General features: G+C 46.8%; 1 protein-coding gene across 3 annotated transcripts in view; it reads left to right on the top strand.

Annotated features, from left to right (window-relative positions):
* LOC137304699 (sorting nexin-27-like) overlaps positions 1-16,760 on the top strand; it is an 89,854-nt gene extending 73,094 nt beyond the window's left edge. For 2 of the 3 annotated variants that reach the window (XM_067973363.1, XM_067973365.1), the window contains exons 8-13: positions 1,625-1,714; positions 3,194-3,343; positions 5,321-5,449; positions 6,523-6,582; positions 8,736-8,786; positions 13,604-16,760. In XM_067973363.1, coding sequence (XP_067829464.1) covers positions 1,625-1,714; positions 3,194-3,343; positions 5,321-5,449; positions 6,523-6,582; positions 8,736-8,786; positions 13,604-13,654 — 531 coding nt within the window. In that variant the 3' untranslated portion in view covers positions 13,655-16,760. Of the gene's footprint in view, positions 1-1,624; positions 1,715-3,193; positions 3,344-5,320; positions 5,450-6,522; positions 6,583-8,735; positions 8,837-13,603 lie in introns of all 3 variants that reach the window. The other variant, XM_067973364.1, reaches the window with a different exon arrangement.
* Positions 16,761-19,744: the final 2,984 nt, after the last annotated feature.

Below are 19,744 nucleotides of genomic sequence, written 5' to 3'. Positions count from 1 at the left end.
TTTATACGTGTCTAAGTGCCTCAGCATTAGAATGCAGTTGTCCATTGTGTGTTTGGGACTTGCAATATAAAGAACACAGTCAAAGTCTCAGCAATGTAATTGCTTAACTGGAGTCACCACTGAGGTTTTAATAAAGGATTCTGCTTTGTTTCGTAATTGTAATGTATTTTAACCCTATTTCAATTCCCTGTGGCAAAGTCTTTACATTGACTGAATAGACAACTGGCTCACCTGATTCCGCTCTTCACTCTATAGCTGCCCATTAGGAGGGGTGCGGCCTGGACACTTTCCATTTTCTGTTGGGAAGCATCTCTCACCTTGTCACATTACTCCCCCCTCCCCCCTCTGGAACCAACTTAGGCAATGGACTCATGGTGGAGATTCATTCCCATAAACCTACCGCCACCTACTCCATGGTTTAGACTCGGCATTGATATATATGTGTGTGTGTGTGTGTATAAAAATGTGTCTCTGTACATGTGTATATGCATATGTGTATAATGTATACATGTACATGTGTGTTCATATGTGTACCCATTCTGAACAAGTACAAAGTTGTTGCCTCAATGTTCTTTGCTTCACCTTGTTCAGTACAGCTGCAGTCTGTTAACTGGGACATTCTAGTAGAAGCTAAATGATCCCATTTGTCACTGTGTAAATCAGTAATAAAAATAGGAAATGCTGTGAATAGGCAGGTTAGTCAGCATGTGGGAGAGAGGAGGTTAATGTTTCACCTGGACCCTTTCATCAGAACGCTGCAGACCTGGACTTAATCTTAACTCCCTCAATTAGTGTGGCCGTGAAACAGAAATGCGTCTATTAACTGGTACCCACAGGCTTGCCTGAAAAGTCCTGTGTTACTGTGTTTCATTTGCACAATGTGAGTTTATAAAAAGAGGTTCAGTTATAAAGAATGGAAACTTGGAATGGTTTCATGACATTAATCACCGTCCAAAAAAATCTAGGACAAAAACTGCAGAAATAACAGGGAAATCAAAGAAACTGTAGTGGAACGGGGCTACAATAAATTAGTACAGTGCTTGATACAGTGGCTTTTTTAAGTTTGTTCTTGGGATGTAGGCAAGGCAGCATTTTTTGCTCTGAGGGCATTGAGTCAAGCACATAGTGTGGGACTGGAGTCATGTGTCGGTCTCACTGGGTAGATATGACAGGTTCCCTTCCCTCAAGGAGGCCAGCAAAACAGTTGAGTTTTTATCTCAATTTTCCAGTGCCAGCTACAAATTACCAGATATATTGAATTTAATTTCAACTTGCTGTGGTGGGATTTGAACTCAGCGCCTGGAGTGGGACTTGAACCCACAACCTCTTGACTCATACGTTTCTATGTACGACAAGTTTCTGATCTTGATCATGCAACAGTGAGGTGTTGCAGAGCGTAGACCAGCTGCTCCCTCGCTAGCTGAAGTGATTTATCTGCTCTGCCGTGTCCTGGAAAGAGAATTATTAAGTGTGGCTGGATTGGAGTAGCAAATTCCCAAATGGAGGGCACCCATGAGCCATCCCACAGCAATGCAGAAACGTTAGGTGGTAATATCCTTTTTTTTTGGTTGTAGTTATTGTGTGTCACCGCACCAAGTCACCCGGTTGATTCTTGTAATTCCAGGCTGTGGAGGATGTGAAGAAAGGGCGGATTCGAGTTGGTGATAAGTCATACCAGCTTCAGAAACTGTCCGAGCAGCACAAGAAAGTCATGGTAGGATTTTGCCCATCTGTTTGATGTTTGTGTGTCTACAGAATGGGGATTTGCATCAGAAGCTGCAGGTTATAGCTGCACTGAGATTACTATTTACCAGAAATTGTACAAGAACAGTGCTTGATTCTGATCTTCAGCCTCACCTCCTGAAAGTTGAAAATGTAACCAGTTCTTTCAGTGGCAGCAACCAGGTGAATTATTATAGTGTCGCAAAGGGACAATACTTCCCAATGGGTTTCACCGAGATTAAAATGAACACGGTGCAGTGGTAGAGTTGGGGGGTGGGGTGGGGTGACTGAATGTCTGGTCAAAGAGGTAGGTTTTTAAAAAGGACAAGACTTGTATTTATACAGTGCCTTTCACGACCTCAGGACGTCCCAAAGCGCTTTACAGCCAATGAAGTACTTTTGAAGTGTGGTCACTTGTAACGTAGGAAACGCGGCAGCCAATTTGCGCACAGCAAGATCCCACAAACAGTCATAAGATAAATTACCAGATAATCTATTTTCAGTGATGTTGGTTTAAGGAGGGGCATGAGGTAGGAAGGTGGAGTCGTTCAGGGAGAAAGTTCCAGAATGTTGGGCTGAGATTGAAGGTGGAGGTGTTCCAGAGTGGGGCTGGAGGAGGTTACTAGAGCTGGGAAGTGTGAGGACACGGAGGAACTTGTTGACAGGGTATGATTTTAATGCATTGGGAGATTGGGAGTCAGTGAAGGTTGACAAGGCCGAGTGTGAAGGGGCAGTCAGTGCAGGGTAAAGAGCAATCGAGCTTATATTTATATCGCCTTACATTTCCTAAAGAACGTCCCAAAACATTACACATCCAATGGAGTATTTTTGAAGTACAGTCACTGTTGTAATGTAGAGCAATGCAGCAGCCAATTTGCACACAGCAAGGTCCCATAAACAGTAATGTGATAATCACCAGATAATCTGTTTTAGTGATGTTGGTTGAGGGATAAATATTGGCCAGGACACCGGGGAGAACTCCCCTGCTCCTTTGTTTAGTGCCATGGAATCTTTTACATCCACCTAAGAGGGAAAACATCTCATCTTAGGGTGTGAGCAGTGGAGTTTTGGACACAGTGTGGTTTACACAAGGTAGAACTTGAGAGGCTAGTGAGGAGAGTGAATGGAGTATTCAAGCCGAGGATCATCATCTCTCACTAGTAGCAGTGGCACGGTCGGACAATGTTTGCTTCCTTCCCAAATTATCGGAGTATTTTGAGATCCGTTTTTCCTGTAGAGTTCCCTTGGGCTGCCCCCAATGCCCCACAATATAAGCCTCAAGTGGCTCTTCTGTTTCTCACATCCCAAGTTATTGTGTCTGAATGAGGTTGTCCGATTAGTTCCAGTATGTAACCGTGGCTCAGTTTGGTGGTGGGTGTGAGCAAGGGGTGTGTGTGTGGGTGGGGTCTCTATGTAGGTCGCACGTGGGCTATTTGTTTGTCTGACACCAAATGCCTGTCCATCGTTGCAGTACTTGAACATGATTCGGACTTGTGAAGGCTACAATCAGATAGTCTTCCCACACTGTCGGTGTGACTCTCGGAGGAAGGGACATGTGATGGCAGCCATTAGCATTCAGCACTTTAAACTCCACGCTTGCACAGAGGACGGGCAGTTGGAGGTATGTGAGATCAGGTGGGACCCCTTTGGGCATGTTCTTCGGTCTACATTGTCTCAATGTGGCATCCTGCTGTTCCTGGTTGTAGCATAAAATCTCCGCACTGAGTGGGGCTTCAGGTCGTGATCCTATGCGAGTTCAGAGAATCATACAGCACGGAGGAGGCCGTTCAGCCCATCCTGCCTGTGCCAGCCCTTTGAAGAGCTATCCAATTAGTCCCACTCCCCTGCTTTTTCCCCATAGCCGTGCAAATTTTTCCTTTTCCCGTATTTATCTATATCTCATTTGAAAATTACTATTGAATCTGCTTCCACCACTCTTTTGGACAGTGCATTCCAGATCATCGCTGCGTAAAAATAAATTTCTCTTGGTTTAGGTTAAAAGATTTCTTGGTTTGGGGCTCGCTGTCACGGGGAGTTGAGCGGCAGGCTCAAGTGTCTTCTCCACAGGGAGGAAGCGTCACTTCAGGCTGTTGCTGAGTATCTTCCAGCAGCTGGCTGACCTTCTGACTGAGTTGTGAGAGCAAGTCTGTCCTCTCTCCCCTCCCCACTCAGCGTAATGGTGACTGGTGCGTGCAACTCTAAAATGTCGCAAAGAAGCATCATTGGCACAGAATGCAATCCCATGGGTTTTTTCTGCCCCCCTGTCCTGCCAGTTTACTCTCCTTCCCCGCCTCCCTGAGGTGTTGACTCCTTGCTTAGGCTGCAGTGTCCTGGTCCCCAGATCCTGCCAGTGCCTCTCCCTAAGGTCATTCTTCCTGTATGAGTCTAGGCAGTGACTGTCCGACAATGGAGTGTCTAGACGGGAGCCCCGAACGGGAGCTGTAGCGTGCATTTAAAAAAAATCATTATTCTCTTGTCAGTTCTTGCACCAACTGCACAGATGGCTGGGACACTTTCTCCTAGGCTTCTGCCACCCCTAAGAACATCGGAACATTAGGATCAGGAGTTCAGCCTCACGAGCCTGTTCCGCCCTTCAGATCATGGCTGATCTGCACCTCGGCTCCAATTTCCCGCCGTTGCTCCATATCCCTCGATACCCTTACCTAACAAAAATCTATCGATCTCAGCCTTGAAAGCTCTAATTGTCTCACCGTCCACAACCTTTTACAGGGGGAGAGAATTCCAGATTTCTACTACCCTTTGTGTGAAAAAGTGCTCCTCTTAAGCTGGTCAGCGAGAGCCGGCATGGTGGTGGGGGGGGTGAGCCATGCTACAATATTTCCCCTCCCTCCAACAGGGCGATGTTCAGCCTCTGCCAGTGCGGTTAGACTGAAACTTGGAGGGTGGGATTGAAACCTTCTCTCGAACAATCTGCGCTGGCGTTGCGATATATATATATATATATAAATTAATCATGGTACACTGGCTTCAGTGTACGGTTGGTGAGCCCAAACAGTCAGGTAATGAATCCTGTCGCAACCGTCGTGAAATTGTGCCGCATGGAATAGGCCATTCAGCCCATCGAGCCCATGCATGAATTCTCCTCTTCGCCTGGGCCAACAAGTCTAATCCCACTCTCCTTGCTCCCCATACCCTTTTTCAAGAAGCTACCTAATTTCATTTTTAAAATAATTTACAGATTCTGTTCCAACACGGTTTGTGACACAGAATTCCACATTCTAACCACCCTCGTAGCAAAGGGTTTTTTCCCTTAGCCTCTCCTTGAATTCTTTTTGTGATCGCCTTAAATTTGCACCCTCTCGTGACACAATTGTCAACCATGGGAATCAGTCTATCACCATTGACCTTATTGTGACCCTTCATCAACTAAACGACCTCCATCAGGTCACCCCTTAACCTTCTGCTCTCTGTAGACGGGGTGCACTAATACCTGTTTTGCCGATAATCGGCAGGTGTTTGGATTATAAAGGGAAGGGGCAAATCCTTCCCGAACTCCCCGAGTACAATCAGATCGTCCTTTCTCGAGATGGGTTTTTTTTTTGTGAAAAGTGCTGAGGCTTTATATTTCTTTAAAAAGAACCAGGTGATCATGTTCGATTGGGACGAGATGCACCAGTGGGACACAGATGAAGAGGGAATGGCGTTCTGCTTCGAGTACGTCCGTGGTGAAAAGAAACCGCGCTGGGTGAAAATCTTCACTCCTTACGTGAGTAACTGATGTACTGTGCGTTTCTAGACCCCCCGCCCCCCTCGGTGCTCTCTGCTGCCAATTGCCTGCGGCTGGGACAGACCAGCATGGTTACAGTTAACGACATGCAGAGCCTTTTCCTCACTAGGTTTGAGTAGTGCCAGCCGTGGCTCAGTGGTAGCACTCTCGCCTCTGAGTCAGAAGGTTGAGAGTTCACGTCCCACTCCAGAGACTTGAGCATTGGGCTGACTCTCCAGGTGTCTGAGGGAGTGCTGCACTGTCGGTGGCCTGCCCTTCAGATGAGACGTTAAACTGAGGCCCCGTCTGCCCTCGGGTGGACGTAAGAGATCCCACGGCACTGTTTTGAAGAAGAGTAGGGGAGTTCACCTTCGGTGTCCTGGCCAATATTTATCCCTCAAACAACATCGCTAAAAAACAGATGATCTGGTCACTATCACTTTGCTGTTTGTGGGATCTTGCTGTGTGCAAATTAGAAGTCTTGTTTCCTACATTACAACAGTGACTACACTTTAAAATACTTAATTGACTGTAAAGCGCTTTGGGATGTCTTGAGGATGTGAAAGTCGCGATATAAATGCAAGCTTTTGTTTCTTGAGTAGTATCTGCTGTACTTCTGCCTGACTTGATGACGTGCTCCGCTTTTACCCATCGCTGCTCCGAGAGCCTGACTGACACACTGCCGCTGGTTTGGTCAATAAACGCAGGGCGACAAGTGGGCGATGTCGGGCGTGTAGTCCAGGTGCTGAACCGTTTGGGCGCAGAGGTTATATTGTTGACGTTTATTGTCTGTGGTGCATCTCGGGCAGCCACCAGGCGAGGTTTGAGACTGACCTGGGATGTGGTAACCTGTCCCACTGTCCCACCCGCCCCTCAACCCCCCCACCCCTCCCCCCACTCCCCGGGCCAGCGTGTGAGAACATGGCAGGGGCATCCATCCCTGTTTTCATTGTCACTTTTAGAAAGTAACCCATTGCCCGTCGAGCGCTCGGGGCCAGTCTGTGTGAGACGAGGCAGGTTCCTCTTGGACTGATTATGTGGCACCCACTTTGTATTTCCTTTTCCTTTCGCAGTTTAACTACATGCACGAATGTTTTGAGCGAGTTCTGTGTGAGCTGAGGTGGAGGAAAGAGGTAAGAGAGAGTAAAGGGGGAGTGGAGTGGAGTGGAGGTGGGGGGGGTCTGAACAGGTTCTGGTTTTGATTTGTGCTCAGTCCTGGGATCCGTCTGATCGCAGTTGGTACAGGGTGAAATCGGTACAGGGTGAAATCGGTACAGGGTGAAATCGGTACAGGGTGAAATCGGTACAGGGTGAAATCGGTACAGGGTGAAATCGGTACAGGGTGAAATCTATTTAGCCTCGAGGAAAGCAATTTACACGTTGGCTGCAGACAACTGTGTTACTGAGACCGTCACCATCTCCTGTCGGCAGGCTAGAGGGACTCTGCATTCAGCTGGAATGAGGCGGAGTCCAGCAAAACTATTGTCTGATATCCCTTGTTAAGAGGAAGCACTCTTTTGTACCCCATTGAGCTATCTCTTGGCCCTGGGGGTGTTGATGGGGATTTTGTGAACGCTAACTTATCACCAACATGTAGTGTTCTGTGTTTCATCAAAGCTTTGAGTCTTCCCGCTGGGCTCCGTTGGACACTGATTCTGTTCAAGGATTCCCACTGTCAGGGGTGTGGAGGAGCGGGTCTCGGAGGCCGGCAGCAGGAGCGATCACTTTGGGGATGGGGAGCCAGCCAATCTGGGGCCCCTGCACTTTTCTCTTCCCCCCCCCCCCCCCTCCAATATATGGTCTGACCTGTGTTGCCATGGGAATGATCGAGCAGAGCCTGGGACCACCCCCAGGGAGTGGGAGGATCATTGCAGCGATGGGCTGTCGCAGCAGCTTTAAAGACCTGGCCATGTCGAGTGGGGTGTGGACAGACTTGAGGGGGAAGAGGAAGGAACAAAACCATCTCCGTGGGCAGCACGTCGATGAAAGACCATTTTGACTGAAGTTATGAGATTTACTTTTGCCATTTTCTTGTATTTTGCTATTTCTTAATTCTCCTCCTTTGATGAGTAGATTTGAAAATTAACAGCACAAACATAATATCTGAGTGACTTCTGGAAGCTGTAAACGGTGCTGGGATCTGCAGTCTGCTCTGAGATGCTGTGTTCAGCAGAGATCTTTGAAACAATGATTGCGCCCCGGGTCGGGGAGCTGACCTCAGCCTTGGAGCCTGTGCCCTGGGTTGGGGAGCTGACCTCGGCCTTGGAGCCTGTGCCCTGGGTTGGGGAGCTGACCTCGGCCTTGGAGCCTGTGCCCTGGGTCGGGGAGCTGACCTCGGCCTTGGAGCCTGGGCCCCGGGTCGGGGAGCTGACCTCGGCCTTGGAGCCTGGGCCCCGGGTCGGGGAGCTGACCTCTGCCTTGGAGCCTGGGCCCTGGGTCGGGGAGCTGACCTCGGCCTTGGAGCCTGGGCCCCGGGTCGGGGAGCTGACCTCGGCCTTGGAGCCTGGGCCCCGGGTCGGGGAGCTGACCTCAGCCTGGAGCCTGGGCCCTGGGTCGGGGAGCTGACCTCAGCCTGGAGCCTGGGCCCTGGGTCGGGGAGCTGACCTCAGCCTGGAGCCTGGGCCCTGGGTCGGGGAGCTGACCTCAGCCTGGAGCCTGGGCCCTGGGTCGGGGAGCTGACGTCAGCCTGGAGCCTGGGCCCTGGGTCGGGGAGCTGACGTCAGCCTGGAGCCTGGGCCCTGGGTCGGGGAGCTGACGTCAGCCTGGAGCCTGGGCCCTGGGTCGGGGAGCTGACCTCAGCCTGGAGCCTGGGCCCTGGGTCGGGGAGCTGACCTCAGCCTGGAGCCTGGGCCCTGGGTCGGGGAGCTGACCTCAGCCTGGAGCCTGGGCCCTGGGTCGGGGAGCTGACCTCAGCCTGGAGCCTGGGCCCTGGGTCGGGGAGCTGACCTCAGCCTGGGTCCTGGGCTGGGGAACATGCACCCAGAACCTACCTTGAAGGGCAGCTTGCTCCCGGAACATGCGGTGGGTCAACAGTGCAGGGAATGGAGGGAAGAATAATTGGTGAGAAATAAAAGTCTAATCTTGAGTATAACCGTTCATGTTGTTTGATCCTAACTGCATTTACCAGATTACCGTATAATGACCAAATGCTGGTTAACGCATCTGAAAACTGCCTTGGGAGATCTATGTTTACTCTTTGTAAAATAAACCACATGTTCATTAACCAATCTGTATCTCCTCCCCTGGCCCCCGTCACTGTCTCACTCTCTCTCTGTCTCTTTTACAGATGGAAGAGGTTGGTGATGATGAAGATAACAGGAATAGCACCAGTGGAATGGTACGGACATGGGGGAAGGAGGAACGCGTAGAAATGCTTTGATGTTGCTGGTGAGGCTGGCATGAAGCTGTGACCGAGTTGTCCAATTCCAGACTTGCCCCTTAACAGACGCGCCTGAGACTCTCCTAAAGAGCAGGTGCCAATATTGGTGCCATTGAATTCAGTAACTCCTCCCAACCCAGCCCCCCAATAGTAACAACAACACTCTCAACTCAAACAGCAACTTGTTCTCAAAAATACGGTAACTATGGTGACGCCCTTTCAAACTATTTGACGGAGCCGGTTTCTCGATTGGCCTCTCGCTGTGATTGTGACAAGACCCTGTTTGAAATCACAGGTTCGATTAATAATCTCGAGTACAGAAGATTGAGGGATGATCCAGTCGAGATGTTTAAAATGTTAAACGGATTCGATAGGGTAGATTCAGAGAAACTATTTCCTCTGGTGGGAGAATGAAGAACGAGGGGGCACAGTCTTAAAATTAGAGCCAGGCCGTTCAGGAGCGAAATCAGTTAACAATTTTTCACTCAAAGGGTAGTGGAAATCTGGAACTCTCCCCCCTCCCCCATCCCCCCAAAAGGATGCTGGGGGTGAGTTTGAGCTTTCAAGACTGAGATCGATAGATTTTGTTAAGTAAGGGTGTCGAGGGATAGGGATAAAAGGTGGGAAAATGGAGTTGAGGTACAGATCAGCCATGATCTAATTGAATGGCGGAACAGGCTCGAAGGGCTGAATGGCCTCCTCCTGTTCCTGCGTGCCTAAATGGAGCTTTGGAACTTTTCACCGTATGGCTGCCATCCAGTGGCTGTTGGGTAACTCGAGCTTGCTCTCCTTTTCAGTTTTCTTCAACAGTAATTCCCAGAGCCCCCGTTATATAGTTGAAACCATTGTACATTGTACATTGTACATGTGGTGCTAATGGGAGGAGTACAATTGCTGCATTAGATTACAGGGTTAAAGCAATCGGCTTGTTCCAATTGCCTGGGTTTATGAGCTGGGGGAATGTGAGCTCACTGCCGGTTACTGATCCTGTTAGCTCCAGGCGCTATCCTTGCCTGTCTATAACCTGGCTCACTGTTGCTGGCTTATTTTCCCTCTTCTGCTTCTAATTTTTTTGGGTGTACATCTGAATGATGTTTTTAATAAGAAGAACAGAAAATGCTGGAGAAGCTCAGCAAGTCAGGCAGCTTCTGTGGAGAAAGAAACAGAGTTAACGTTTCAGGCCGAAGACCTTTCGTCAGATGTTTTTAATGTCTAGCGTAGTCAAAACTGTCTAAAAAAGGGCAAGTCTGGAATAGTGGAGCATAAACCCCAGCATGGACCTGTTGGGCCGAATGGCCTGTTTCTGTGCTGTAAAATTCTATTTAATTACTGGAGGGTCAGTTTCACAGAAATCTTCATCCTAACATCCTTGAGATGGTCGAATGCTAAATCCTGTGCATTATGTAATAATCCAGTATGTATGTGACAGTATCAGGTGAATTCTCTCTCCCAGAGCTCCCATTCATAGAATCATACAGCACAGGAGGAGACCATTCAGCCCATCGTGCCTGTGCCGGTTCTTTGAAGATGCTTAATTTAACCCGTTTTCCGACTGTCTCACTCAATCCAGTCCAAACTGTACTATCAGTTACATAAACCAAATCAATCTCAACCCGGCAGGTGCAAGTGTAATTAACTCCTGCTTACCTGGGTCGTCGTGGGTGCAGTTGGAGACAGACGCAGTTAACACTCAGAGAGTCAGGTAGTCATTCCGCACTGTAATCCCCGTCCCACCCCGATCGTGTGATGAATACTCCTTACCCCTACCTTATATCAGTGGAATGCAGCCTTGCTAGGTTCCAAGTAAGCTGCACCTCGCGTCACACTGACGTCTGTCACCTTGGCTCAGTTGTTGGTTCTCTTGCCACTGGGTCAGAGTATTGTTGGAGCTACCGACCTGCAGACGAGACGATGAAACAAGGTCCCTTCGGCTCGTTACGGTGCTTCCGGTGTACGGTACACATCAGTGGCACTATTTGAAGAAGAGCAGAGAGTTTTTGCAGTGTCCACGTTCAGTACCATCAGAAATCATTCATCTCTCAAACCTAAGTCACTGCACCTCATTAGTGATAACATCCCAAAGTACTCCACAGAATGAATTAATGTGATAAGCCACTGTCCAAGTACAATTATTTAATCTGTCTGCACCCGGTATCAATAATTGAATTACAGTATGCAAAGTCTACAGCAATAACAAATGGAGTCACCTCAGTCCAGTGTAAAAGCTCAGACTGTGAGTGTGTGTGTGCTTATTCAGATCACTCTCAGGGGCCCTACATAAACCTCTAGGTCAAGATTATCCAATTTTTTTGTGCTCAAGTATGTACCATATAGCCTTGTGGAAACCATATAAAGTACATTCCAAAAGTACTTCATTGCCTGTGAGGCACTTTGGGATGTCCTGAGGACGTGAAAGGTGCTTTAGAAATGCAAGTTCGTTCGTTCTTTAAATCTTTGTTTTGTTAATTTGTATATATCGCAAGTCGCTGATACGAAGAGATTTTGGGATCTGTCCACCGTTGAGCCAACAGCACTAGGGACGGCCCTTTCTAAGCCTCCTGGCCCACGAGATTCAAACAGGAAATCTAAGCACAAATGGGACCAACCTGCCTGGGCTTCGAGTGTTAGATTACCGGGGGCTTAGACCTCGTGTGGCTCACGGGCTGCTGTCTCGACACCTTTCTGGCCCCAGACCTGGAACTCTGGAGCGAGTCCACCCTAACACTTGGGGATTCGGTCTAAAATGTGGGACCGGTAAAATGGCGGGCAGTGTTTGGAGGGGTTGTTACTGTTCCTGACGCCCACTATTTGCTGCCAAGGAGACCTCAGTCTGGAGTGAGGAGGAGGACGGAATTAAATGCAGTTTTGGTCTAGTAGAGTTGATGAGAGAGAGAGAGAATGTTTCCCATTCAGTAAATGGAAACCATTTGGTGCAGGCCAAACGGGGATGAGCAGAGTACATCTTCAGTGGCTGTCAGCTGTACTGTACAGACTAGTGAGGTTAATTGTACAGATTTTGACCTGAACAGCATGACATTTCCAAAGGATATTCTCCCTGGATTAGACATTAGACTCTTAACAGCGTGTATTTTTATGGTTTCACCTGTTGATGTAAATCTTCAAAATTAACAGGCAGGACTGCGCACAGCAGTGTGTCAATGGTGCAATTCGTAGAATCCTAGAAAGTTACAGCACAGAAGGAGGCCATTCGGCCCATCGTGCCTGTGCCGGCTGAAAAAGAGCTATCCGGCTTAATCCCACTTTCCAGCACTTGGTCTGTCGCCCTGGAGGTTGCAGCACTTCAAGTGCTCATCCAAGTATTTTTTTAAAATGGGTTGGGGGTTTCTGCTGCTACCACCCTTTCAGGCAGAGAGTTCCAGACCCCCACCATCCTCTGGGTGGAAAAATTTCTCCTCAGCTCCCCTCTAATCCTTCTACCAATTAATTTAAATCTATGCCCCCTGGTCATTGACTCCTCTGCTAAGAGATATAGGTCCTCCCTATCCACTCTTATCTAGTCCGGTCATAATTTTATGCACCTCAATTAAATCTCCTCTCAGCCTCCTTTATTCCAAAGAAAACAACCCCAGCCTATCCAATCTTTTATCATAGTTAAAATTCTCCAGCCCTGGCAACATCCTCGTAAATCTCCTCTGTACCCTTTCTAGTGCAATCACATCTTTCCTGTAATGTGGTGACCAGAACTATACGCAGTTTATACAGTTCTAGCATAACCTCCCTGCTCTTATATTCTGTGCCTTGGCTAATAAAGGAAAGTATCCCGTATGCCTTTTTAACCACCTTATCTACCTGTCCTGCTACCATCAGGGATCTGTGAACATGCACTCCAAGATCCCTCACTTCCTCTACACCTCTCAGTATCCTCCCATTTATTGTGTATTCCCTCGCCTTGTTTGCCCTCCCCAAATGCATTACCTCACACTTCTCCAGATTGAATTCCATTTGCCGCTTTTCTGCCCATCTGACCAGTCCACTGATATCTTCCTGCAGTCTACAGCTTTCCTCCTCACTATCAACCGCACAGCCAACTTTTGTATCATCTGCAAACTTCTTGATCGAGCCCCCCACAATTGTGAAAGATTTTTTTTCTTAGTAAAGCAGTATAAGGGATTTCTGTTCTATCTCTGTCGTTTCCTCATTGTCCTGAGTACTGATTGGTCACCTTTCCAAAGGTTCTAATCAAATATTATAATCTCACCGGATTGGACATTAAACACAACCACCATTAAGAGTCTAATGTTTGTTAATTCCAGTCGAGCATCTGTAAGAAATTTTATTTGTTGCTTCCTATTCCCCCCCCCCTCCCCCGCTCCCCCCCCAACCAAAATAAACTGATATTCAATTGCCCGTCTTATCCACTGGGAATCTGTAAGTTATATTCTTGGATAGATTGCAGTCTTGCAGATGTGACTAGCCTGAGCTTAGGATATCCAGTGCAACATCTGGCTGGCCTGGGTTTCAGAGATCCAGTGCAACATCTGGCTGGCCTGTGTTTAGGAGATCCAGTGGCACCTTCGGGGAGGGGGGACTTGCTGATTTAGTGGTTTGGGTGTTGGCTTCACGACCCCACGATGTAAGGCTTTGAGTCGCGCTGTGCGAGTTATTGATTGTGGCGGACACGTTTGGGTTCTGTCATTGATGCGAGCCCATGTCATTCAGCAGAGCATTTAAACATGTTAATGTTGGACATCAGAGTTCTGAAGCCTCTCTTTGCTCAAACTATTCAAATAGATTTTCTTTTTTCTCTCTTTCAGAATATTTTTCATGCAGCAGCAGCAAGAGGTAAACGAGGCTCACTGTCCTGATGGAAGACCTCATTCTCTGTAGCATCTCAGCACCTTAGCATGAAAACTGAAGCAATTGGACCTTTGACATTGGGGGACGGGGAGACATGGAACAGCCCAAACCTTCCCTCAATGTAGCTGTGACATCAAAACAGTCTTCAAGTAGTCCATTCCTCATTTCATTCCATCTTTCACTGTTAAAATGTTGCCACTCGTAACCGCCTCTGTGAGTGATCAAGGAGTAACATGTTTATTGGACAGTGCAGGACGCTGGGACTTAATCTTCCTAACAAGAGGGAGCAACCAGAGCATGCGGCCAATAGAGTACAGGATGCTAGGCCTCGCCAGCCCTGATTTGTTAGCCTGGGACCAGTGGGTGTAGGGCGAGCTCTATACCTTGGCCAAAATCCATCGCCAGCCTGATGAGTTTACCGACAGTGTAAGCTACTGGTTAATTGCTGAGTATTAAAGAGACAGGATCCCTGTTCGATTATTTAGGGAGCTTCAGTCTCCAAACCAACTGTGTAATGTATGGAACATGCCTTCAGCAGCTAGATCCAAGCATCAGTTTCATCAATACAAGAAAAACAAGTTTCCAAGTGGATATTCTCTCTGTCCAGATCTGCCTGTGGAGTAGAGAAGAGCCTGTCGCTGGATGATATCCTGCATGCAGCATGTACAGTATTGCATTTCAGTAATATAGACCGGGAACTAGGAGGGAAAGTGTCGGAGCCTGAGATTAGTGAGGGAGGGGGGCTTTTTCCTTCAGACTTTACAAAAAAAAAATCTTATTTTTCTTTTATATTGAAAACCAGAAGCGATGTTTTGTATATTAAGAGCTGTGAGAGAGAGCAAACTGAAATTTAAACGTATATGGGGCTCTTGCAATTTTTGGGCTTTTCTAGCTGGGATAAGCATTGTGCCACCCAGTTTCTAGTGACCTCTCCAAAGCTAATGGGAAATATCCACTTTGGACACTTGTGTGTTGTGAAGATGAAATGAATTGACAAAGAATGGAGAAACCATCAGTGTTTAATTGGAGGCCAGGCTTGTGATTAACCCACTTTGAGTCCACGATATTTTTTTCCCAATCTTTGGGAAGGAATAAGACTGGTTCAGGCCAGTCACTCCAAGTCCCTGAGCACTCGGACTGAAAATGGCCCATACACTATTTACTAAAGTATTTCCAGTGCCCTTTTTTGTTGTGTATTGTTTCTGGAACAAACACAACCTTGACACACGGCTTAAGGACGCAACTATTCAAGCTCTGTGTGATGTGTTATTCACCAGGTGTCAGTGTTGGACATTTTGGGAGTTTGTATTACTCGCTGGCAATGATGTGGATCTGCACTGAGTTCACTGTGTAGTGTTGGAATCAGGGAAGTTTAGTCAGAAGGGAGGAATCATTGGGTGGGAGACCTTAGGAATAATTGATACCAGTTCCCTGGCTACCTCTATTTGTATCGTGGCTTCCTCAAAGTTCACCAGCAGGATCAGTTGGGCTAGGAGCACAGAAAACAAAAATAGGCGAGTCTGAGTGAGGGAGGGGAGAAGAGACTGATTCTGTGACATTTCGAAGCTTTCAATCAGCAATCTCCTCCGTTACACAGTGCAGCCTTTGTATCGTTCAAGGACTGATGGATCAGTTTTAGAGTCGACATCAACAAACTTTCTGAGCTTGGACCTCATAACCGAGGACTGACGGCAGAAATGTTGCTTTAGGATCCAGAAGTCTTTATAGGAAACTGGGAGAATGTTTGTATTTGTGTTAAGTTCAGGTATGGGCCTATACAGGCCAAAGAGTTAGGACACACTCCTGCTAGCCAGAGGCTGACTGTGGGAGAGAGGGGAACAATTGTTTTTGTAAAAAAAAATCCTAGTCTTCTCAAAATTACCATGTAATTTCTTGAAAGCATCAGTGTTAAAGCTGCAATGTAATTATTTATAGATCCATAATTAAAGGTGGTGACTGGTTTGTGTAACATGGCTTTCACTGTCATTGAGTCACTTTACTTCAAATGTGTGTGTAGAAGTCTTTCTTGTCCTATCAGAGGAGGGGCAGCAATAGCACACTTTATGAGCTATGGCAAACCAAGTAAACTGGTACCAGAATAACTGGAGGCGGCATTTCATAAACCACCAATAACCAACGTTAGCAACTAGTGGCAATCCTCCCTCGGCGAGAGGGAAGCAGGGATTGTTTTGGGGGTCGCGTTAGCTTTGAGATGGCAATGGGAGTTAGAAATCGAGCTGCTTCTCAACGGCAGCCACAGCGGTGGGGTAACTGAACCAGTCAAGTCCACAGTACTCCAGGGTGCTGTTAATGATTGACCAGCCACAATGGCTCATTGATGGGACCTGGAGGGTTAGAGGTGCCGTTGGGATTGCTTTCTACTTGCCTCTGATACCCGATCAGACGGTGACCCTCGTTGGACAAGCAATGGGGAGGTAGCAAAAGGAAAGACTATGCACTTATCAAACAAACTCTCAAACTAAAGTGCTGGAAATACACAGGAAGTCTGTCCACAGCTATAAAGAGACAGGTTAATATTTCAAGTTTCGATCTTTATTTCCACAACTTAATGTTTTTATTTCACATTTCCAGTGTTTTTGTTTGATTCCCCGATAGTTTAGGTTGAAGATTTGAGCCTGGTGATGGGTTTGTGTGTGGGCCAGATACTCAGCTCACCGAGAAAAGTGCACAACCCTGAGGATGGTGATGAAAATTGTAAATGGCCTTCGGGTTTTAAAATGCGATCGTCAGTTTTGTTGAATCACTTGCAAACTTTCTGAAAATCCCCAAGGGTTGAGGTGGGGTGCTGAGCAATTACTTGGCCCATGCCGGTACCAGTGTGAGTGAGTGAAATGTCGCACAGGTTTAATTCATTAGCTGGAAACCAGTAAAAGGTGCCTGTCTCTTTAAGTGGTTAATGCATTGTAACTTTGAGCCGGGGCTGTGTCCATCGCATCTCAACGTCAGTCGGTTCAGGGAACTGGTCATTTTCTAATCATTGCCATTTCTCATTCTAATTAGTGAGCAGCCTGGAAGGAGTTTTCTCTGTCATTTGCAGTAATGTAATGTCTAATGTAACATATTCTTCTAAATAAATGAAAACGTGTGCATTTCTGCCACTCTCCCTCATCACTTCTCGACCAAAAATAGTTCCCCTATGTAGCTCTGCGCAGTGCTTGGTGGCTGATGATTTGGTGAAGCAATTTCTAATTCCCACAAGGCACAGCTGAAATAGAAACTGGGCTCTCGGGTTTCTTTAATACTAAAGTGAGAAAAATAAATCAGCCAGATGGCTTACTTACTAACACACCCTCGAGGCTTTCAATTACTATTTTTTGAGAGGGAGGAGGGCAGATAACTCTCAGTATTTGATGAAGATACTAGTCGCAGGTAATGGAAGTTGGATACCATGACTAGGGCATTCCAGTAATGTTAATGATACTATCAAGTTCCCCCAGATGTTTAATATCCTGTTTGCAGTCAAGTTGTTACTTTTCAAGGTACTGCACGCTTAGAACATCTTTACAGTAGGGTAACCATTCGATCTACCTCACCTGAAATGGTCAGTAACCTCACGGCACCTTGTAACTGTGAGTTAGGAGGCAATGGCGAGTCTTCCAGTAGCTGAGTGTGGTGATGGGAAGTGATGTGACCTCGGAGATTGTAACCCCCATCGCTGCAAAGTACCAATCGCCATTTGAGGGAAGTCCTGCCTAGTTAAAGGAATGCTGTAGGTTGGATGGTGGAGTTTAGGGTTAAGAATTTCTAAGAATTAGAAAAAGGCAATTTGGCCCAATGAGTTGGTTCATTGATGAGAGCCTTGAAACCTCTCCCCAGAAATGTGGGGGCTCACACCCCTGATTTTACTCATTTTATGGCTACTCAGAATCCTGATTCCTACCCCACCAGAATAGGATTAGCAAAAATTCTGAAAGTAATTTGTACATTAGATTTGATAGGGTCAGGTGAAGAAATCTCATTGTCCCAGTTGATCTCGTCTTTCTAGAATACCCAACCTGCCATCTTCCCATTACAACGTTGCCATCTACTTGAAAGGGAGGCAGGACTTTAGTTTAACATTTCATTCAAAAATGACACCGCAACGCTCCCTCGACTGCACTGGCGTGTTAGCTCAAAGCCTCATACGGTGCTCAATCCCACAACCTTCTGCCTCATAGGCATGGGTGCTGCAAATTGAGCCAAGCTGACACTCATTTTACTTGTTTAGGTTATTATTCTGCAGCTGCAGTGTGAAATGTAAATAAATATTTTAGTTCAGACCAGACCTGGAGTTAGTGTGTTTAACAAAAAAGCAAAGATTTCAAAGTAGCAGCAGAAGTGGCTCGTTCAAAAGTTTTTTGTCTGAGAGCTCAGGGCATTAGAGGCACTAACCTCGCAGTGGGTGCACCAAAAGTTCTAGGCCTTTTGTGACTACAATGTGGCATCTGGTCCACAAAGACCTGCAAGGACCATCGACATAAAGATCCCCACCTCCTTCAAATCTGCCACAGGGGGTAGCTCAAAAGTCAACCACTTTGTGCAGGAAGGGGAGAAGCAAATGAACAATGATACAGTAGAAGTAAATTCATTTTAAAAATTGCAGTGCTTGTGGTGTACGTATGTTATTGGTGTATTCACCTCATGTTTTAACTTCTTACCATTGGCGGCTGTGCCTTCAGCCATCTGGGCCCTAAACCTCTCCCTCTCCTCCTCTAAGATGGTCCTTGAAACCTACCTCTTTTGACCAAGTTTTTGGTCACCTATCCTAATATCTACTTTGGCTCGATGTCAATTTGTTTGTCTGATGACACGCTCCTGTGAAGGGCCTTGGGCCGTTTTACTATGTTAAAGACGTTACATAAATGCAAGTTGTTGCTGCTACTAAGTGGTCTCCATTTGAGGCCCACTCCTGTCTATGACTAAGTTTGCTGGGTGGATCCTTCAGTGTCCCTGTTGGCTCATTGCTTTCAGAGTCACTTGCAGGGCTGCTTGAGGGCACAGGACAGCCATCAACATGACTGCCAACCAACTGCTCCTATGCTACTTGTGCAATTTCCGGAGGGCACCTTGTCACCATGCCCACAGCTGTTTTAACATCAAACAGTGGGCACCTAATGAGGCCTTGGACTCTGCCCTCATTCTTGCCTTTACCTATTCTCCAACACGAGTTGAAGCTGGCTTTTTCTTAAAATTCTCAGGATATTGACGTCACTGGCAAGCCTGGCATTGCTGCAGAATTTACAACTGGAGATGATGATAAATTCCCCACCCCCCCATATATACTGTATCTGCATAAGAGGGCTCATATCACAAGTTCTGCTCTTGTCCAATCCTACACCTACTAATCTCTCCCTCCGCATTGAACAGACTTACAATAGCTGGCTCTTGGAGTACCAGTCCAGGGATTTGGTCAACTTGCACCTTCCAATTACAACAAGTTTTGTTTTTAACCAGTGGAGCTTGAACAAGAGTGATTTAGCCCATGAGAAATGCTTCCTACTGCACATTTGCTCCCATGTATAATGGAATTTGTATGGCCCTATTATTCTCGTTTCTAATCCCTTGCTGCATTTTTAAATATTTTGCTGTGTAGCTTATTTTTTTGCATTGGTCTCTTCTGTAAATATGACTTCATTATGTGCATGAATGTCAGATACATGGCCAACCTTTGCGCCCTTTCACAGCTGTTGATTCTTCCTCGCCACCATCCAGCTCAGTCTGGTGGTTATGAGGCAATTGGCTTTTTCTGTAACTTTACTCCAGTGTTCGCCTTCTTTGGTTGGAAAGGACTGTCCTTCGCCCACCAAACATGTCTTTAGGCACACTTGATATAGGATGTTTTTCGCTGCTGGCATGCAAGCTTTCATTTACACAAATTAAGTGGCTCATTCAATACTTGAGAGGCCTTAAACTTTCATTGTAGGTGCGTGATGGTTGACTCCTATTTGTTTCATTACCCTAAAGAAATGGCATATTTCAAAAATGACCCGTCCTCTAGTTTCATTTGTTTTTAGTCAAAATTAATGAACGTGTTTTGAAAAAGTAGCAAAGTCAACGCCCTGTTTTGCTCTCCAATCCATTTATTCTGTTTGCCTCAA

Source organism: Heptranchias perlo, chromosome 38 (assembly GCF_035084215.1).
Source record: "Heptranchias perlo isolate sHepPer1 chromosome 38, sHepPer1.hap1, whole genome shotgun sequence".
In the NCBI taxonomy this organism is placed as follows: domain Eukaryota; kingdom Metazoa; phylum Chordata; class Chondrichthyes; order Hexanchiformes; family Hexanchidae; genus Heptranchias; species Heptranchias perlo.
This window is presented reverse-complemented; position numbering and strand designations above follow the sequence as displayed.